Source organism: Pecten maximus, chromosome 4 (assembly GCF_902652985.1).
Source record: "Pecten maximus chromosome 4, xPecMax1.1, whole genome shotgun sequence".
NCBI lineage: Eukaryota > Metazoa > Mollusca > Bivalvia > Pectinida > Pectinidae > Pecten > Pecten maximus.
This window is the reverse complement of record NC_047018.1, coordinates 1678828-1685259: the sequence shown is the minus strand read 5'-3', so window position 1 is coordinate 1685259 and position 6432 is coordinate 1678828. Positions and strand designations below refer to the sequence as shown.

The 6432-nt window shown below is 34.6% G+C and overlaps 1 protein-coding gene across 1 annotated transcript; it reads left to right on the top strand.

Moving 5' to 3' along the window:
• The first annotated feature begins 330 nt into the window (after nucleotides 1–330).
• LOC117324942 lies at nucleotides 331–4054 on the top strand. The gene is made up of 4 exons (XM_033880783.1): nucleotides 331–477; nucleotides 2202–2329; nucleotides 2939–3092; nucleotides 3734–4054. The coding sequence occupies exons 1-4, from the start codon at nucleotides 455–457 to the stop codon at nucleotides 3915–3917; spliced, it is 489 nt and encodes a 162-aa protein (XP_033736674.1). The 5' UTR covers nucleotides 331–454; the 3' UTR covers nucleotides 3918–4054.
• The last annotated feature ends 2378 nt before the right edge of the window (nucleotides 4055–6432 follow it).

Genomic DNA, 6432 nt, shown 5'->3' with positions numbered 1-6432 from the left:
CATATATATCAGTACCAAATGAAGAGACATTTTACCTGCCGGGAACAAACCTTGTAATCAAGATATTTACCTCAATAAGTGGAAACGTCTTCACCGCGGCTTTGTCACTTTTCAATCCAGATGAATCCGATTCTCTTGACATTCCTGCTGGGAGCTTGTAAGTATCGCCTGGTAGCTGTAGAGTAGTATAGTTGTAAGTTTGGTTACAACCGCGACTGTTAAACACATATATAGTAAAGACATCGGAATAATATATAAATATGATAGGGCAATAGAACTTAACAATGATTTGTCATAAGTATATACCAATATCGTGAAGCAATGTTGGCCATACTGACCCACAGGGAGCCATGTGGACGGCTGTGATCTCCTAGGTCTCAACCTCTGTACATGGAAGTTTGCCTACAATGTCACCGACCAAGCATCAGAAGAGGTGTCGGCCATACCCCCAAAAATGGAGGCACTCAAAATGTGCAGGTACGTGTTTATATAAGTTAGTATTACCTTGGTTATGAGATAGATACGTCTATAATGGTAGTACTAGGGTTGATAATGAGTTTTGGTGGTAGTTAAAATAGCGGAATGTTGTCACCAATATATACACTCTTGGTTCTTAGTGAGAATCAGTGAGATTGTTCGTTGTTTGGTTTGTAATGTCAAGTTAACATTTATTAAAAAAAAAGATATGAGTCGAAACAAGTATTAGATATATATTTAGAGATTTTAGAGATGCATTTCATCACACTACCGAAATCTTAAAGAAACAGACGTATCCATGTATCAAGAAGATATCTAAAAAAAAATCAACTTATATCTCTATTTTCTAATTGTGGTTTGTTTAAATATCTCTTTTATCTACATTACATACTATCAGAGAATATAATAAATTGGGTATATCACAGATTAATGCTTGAATAATTAAATAGCATTTCTCGACAAAGCATTGACGCCATTCAAATGCACTTACACGACATGCCTAGTGGTTCTGTTGTCACCGCCCTCATTCCAGATTATGACTTAGCCCAGATTTGATTAGATTTGTGTGATAGGTGTCATCAATAAAACATCGGACGCTTACTCTTCCTGAGTCCCTGGTCCTACCCTCCTTTTACTTTTCCATACACTCTATATCTTTATTCTTACTTGCTCATTGATTTATCGATTATGAGTTTGAATTATGTTTTTTTTTTGTTAATGTCTTTGTTGTTTCTGAATACGTCCGTTGTTCGGGAGATTATGTAATTACAACGGCCAGGGTTGTATGGAAATGAGGATAGTTAATAAGGAAAGCATTGTTATTGATAGCCAAGATACTATTTTTGAGTAATACTTAAGATAAACTTGGATAAGATGATATTACTTGAGACGTATTTAAGATAGAACATGTTATTGGTACCTGCAGTTAAAATAACATCTGGTATTGGTAGTTAAGATAGATTTTGGAGTAATATAGATACATGACGTTAATTCATTGTAAGATGGTATGATTGTGTAGCAATAGAAATAATCAGTTAGTCTCAGATAAGTAAGCTGTTATCAAGTCTTGTTTAAAGAACAATACGTTCATATGTCTATGAACAGAAACGTAATGCAGTTTAATAGTGTAGTACATAATTAAAGATTATATATACAGTAATTTATAACACAAAGTGTACTACATAAATAGTTTAAACTTTATTTCATTCAATAGTACATGGCAATATAATATATATACAACATGAGTTCAAAAAGGATTCAGAAACAAGTACTAAGTACTTATGTAAATCTGTTTCCATGTAGACATAAAGTAGCTATGGAACAGTACTGACAATAGTACATAATTAAGAATATATATACAGTAACTTATAACACAAAGTGTAGTACATAATTAAAGATTATATACACAGTAATTTATAACACAAAGTGTAGTACATAATTAAGAATATATATACAGTAATTTATAACACAAAGTGTAGTACATAATTAAAGATTATATATACAGTAATTTATAACACAAATTGTAGTACATAATTAAAGATTATATTGACAGTAATTTATAACACAAAGTGTAGTACATAATTAAAGATTATATTGACCGTAATTTATAACACAAAGTGTAGTACATAATTAAAGATTACATATACAGAAGCTATCAAAGTATTTTATCAACCTATAACATTATGTATAGTACACAGTTTAAAAGCACAATGATTTTTTGATAGGTACAAGCAGCACCTAGAATCTTGTTTTGAGCCTAAGTTAGAAGGATGTACGACCAACGTCGTGTACCTATCTACTATTGCTACCACTGAAGGCACCTTACGGTTCATGTGCGCTGGCGATCTCGAAGGTTTGTGTAATGCATGTGTTTGAGTACCGATGTATTATGGTCAATGGAATATAATTTGATTCATAATCATCGTAAACAATGACATACTAGTCTGATGCTGCTGTTTTATGATATAAACTATCAGTACGGACTGATTCCCAATTGTGTTTAATATGATTAGCGTTATGTTATTTCAAGTACCAGGATAATTCTACCCTTTATCACAAGAGATTTCGTACGTTTTTGACATGTTCATAATGTATCGCATTCTGATTCAACCAACAATAACCGAGTCTCCTTCACATTAATTTCAGAATACCTATCCCACGACAGCTGTAAATGAGCTATAACCGAGTCTCCTTCACATTAATTTTAGTATACCTATCCCACGACAGCTATAACTGAGCTATAACCGAGTCTCCTTCACATTAATTTCAGCATACCTATCCCACGACAGCTGTTGGTCACTACCAGCTATAACCGAGTCGCCTTCACATTAATTTCAGTATACCTATCCCACGACAGCTATAACTGAGCTATAACCGAGTCTCCTTCACATTAATTTCAGCATACCTATCCCACGACAGTTGTAACTGAGCTATAACCGAGTACCCTTCACATTAATTTCAGAATACCTATCCCACGACAGCTGCTGGTCGCTACCAGAAGTACATAACATGACATCGGAATGCTATCTACAGTATATTTCCAACATTCAAGATATTTTAGCTTCCCCGAATCTGTTATCCGGCCCCAAGCAAAAAGTAAACGACAGCTTTTGCAGGTAAAATTGATATTTATCATCTAAATTGTTATCATGAATATCACTCGTATGACAGAATATTTCGATATTTTTCACACGTGCTTCGCACTCGTGAAAATATCGATATTCTGTCACACTCGTGAAATATATGTTATATTAAACGTGAAACCATTCAATATCCTTTATATATTTCACTGGCAAAATACAATAAATATTCTTTGTATAAATATTCAAACTAAAGGCCTTTCGAAAACTACGTTATTGTCTGCATTTTGTATATTTAGCAGTCTGTCAGGTGTATATATACATTTGAATGAAATAGATATTGAGATGATTACTTGTTTTCATTACGATTAATTTACATAATTTTTATTGATATATATATCTTATGTGTAACACCTTAGAGAATCTCACATGATATAAATCGTTGAACTTAATGACTCGTCATTGACAAATCATTTTTAGATTTGAATTCAAATAAAATATAAGTAATCTTTGTTACAAACGGATGTATTTAAATCATCAAATATAAATTGATCTTTGTTTTAGAATTGTATGTGACATCAGTGTATGTAACAGTTAAAGGTAGGAATGTATATAATGACCCCGACGAGAATAGACATGTCTGTCTAGCTTACCTGTTTTTCTCTCGTCATATACAGCGTGGTGGGCCGGAGTCGAGAATGTATGTACGATGCCATCAAGCAAAAATGTTCTGAAGCGTCGGCAAACATCGTCTACAGACTAATGGAGACCGTTTTTTGGGAGATGACATCATTGTTTAGTTGTCCGTACAACAAACAAGTCGCCGCCAAAGGTAGAAAGCGAGTGTACCAGCTTTACTAATGGAGTAAGGGACGGACCTAGCTAACCTTCCTTAATAGTAATGCATGTCGTATACACAAGTTTAACTATACCGTGTGTGTCTGTTACATACGTGTGGCGGTATACCTTTTATCATCAAAAGCATTCTAAAACTTCAATTTGTTGCTTTCTGTATATATCGACATATACGAGATAATACCTCTACGGAAAAGGTCAAGGTCACGGCGACCGAGTCAGTCGGCTTTTACATCGCTCCGACAAAAGCGTTATTTCTGGAACAGATTCACTATTATCGGAATTTCTTTTCCGGTGCATTATCTGGTTGAAATGCTTTACTAACTGTCTGTGCGTTTATGTAAACGAAATTTGATTGGAAAATACTGATTTTGTGAAAAAAACGACAGTGGACAGCATGGACTGATTTTCGTGAGTGACCACTACTCAGCATTTACCTATGCCCTGGACGTAGTTGGTATACGTAGTAATCACGTACCACAGACTGATACTTTGGACTTATATTTATATTCTTCTGTGTGGTATTCACGTGCTGTACATTATGTCTGGTAGAGGTAATAATAGACGACAAACTAGCACCAGTGCTAGTGCTAGGACTAGCGATATAGGGATTAGTAAATCTACAGATGATCGTCTTGACGAGATTTCTAAAATCTTAAAGACTTTAATCACAGAGGATGTTCTCGACCGTAAACTTGAAAAACTTCGTGCTGATATTCAGCGTGAACACGCAGAGCGTATAGAGATCCTGGAGGAGAGAGTTAACTCACTAGAAGAAGAAAACGACGAACTGAAGACAACTGTGTCGAAGATGGAGACGGAGCTAACTAATGTAAATGGGAAACTTCATGATATATATGAACATGAAAATAATCTCGAACAGCAGGGGAGGAAAAATTCTTTGCGGATCGTGGGCCTCAAGGATAACGGAGAAAAAGAGACAGTGGAAGACTGTGTGAAAACAATTGTTAGCTTTGTGAACAAAAAACTGAAAGTTCCCCTACAGGAAAGTGATATTGATATCGCCCATAGACTAGGTAGATTTACCAAAGATTCACCCAGGAACATAATTGTAAAATTTACCCATAGAAGGAAAAAACATGAAATCATCAGTGCCCGCCACGAACTGGCAGGAACCAAGATTGTGGTATATGAGGACTTGACGCGCATCAACAGGCAAAAACTGACGGAAGCATACAAACTGAACTGTGTGAAGAGATCCTACAGTATTGACGGGAAGCTATTCGTTCTTCTTCAAGACAAAAGGAAACGTAGACTATCCTTGAGCACTCCTCTCGAGGAGAGCTATTTATTAGACGATGCCAATTTCGTGATGAGGAATTAGACATAATTGATGATCGGTGCGGACATCAAACCAGTATATTATCTGGTTACCGATCAGTTATACATCTAACTGGCTGATTTCTATTTGATTATATTTGTGTTTCAATTCGTCTTTAAATTCAATTTGTGTGTGATTGGTTATTCGGTGCGCACGGATGTATAAATGGACCTTTAATTCTAATGCATGCAGGTAAGATCTATTTGTTAATATTATAACTACCATCAGTTCTGCTGGTTTATCTTGAGTTATTATATTATTCTACAAGCTATTTTAGTGCTACTACATGTATATATATATATGTCTGTAAACATCTTGAACATAGTTTTGTTAGGTATGCACATTGTATATAACTGCTTAACCCATATAGCTTTATATAGGCCTACTGGAAGTTGTATTAGGCCTAGTGGCAATTTTACATACAATTTATTTACCTATTTATTTGTACTTTTAAGAAAAGTCAGGGACGTATAATAAGAGCTGGAAAAGTAGTAGTCCCCAGAACAATTAAGTTAGATGGATACCTATGAATATATGTACAGTTTCTCTCAAACAGTCTCAATTTTTAAATTTATTTTAACGAGTCAAAAATAAGTAACATATATACTTAGTAGTATCAGAAAAATATATATAATATATATATATATTTTTTTATCATAAATTTCCGGAAATATATATAATTTGGTCTGTATCAATGGGAAGCTTATAGTCTTCCATCGGATTGAGCAAGCGTTTAGTTGATTGAGACCAATATCGCTCTTGTTAGTTTACAATACGTACATCCGGTTCTTTTTCCGGCATACTGTGCATTCTGTTCATAGATCTCCGCGGACTAACAGAATAAGATAATATTCAACGATGAAAAGGTCATGTAAGTGCTGAGTGGTGGTCATCTATACGTTGACCTATGTATATGATTTTATGTTTTCTTGTTCTCTTTTTATGTTTTATGTTCTTTTCTGTCTCACTCTGTTTTCTAGGAGGTCTCATACTAATGATTTGTAATGGAATTTCTGAACTAACATGAGTAATATCTGCATACTTTCGGCAAACTGTCAGGGCCTTGGGGATAGATTAAAGAGGAAAGATGTCTTTTCGTACCTGAGAGACAAACAGTACGGTATATTTTGCTTACAGGACACACATTTTACATCAGACCAAGAAAATATCATTAGAAAT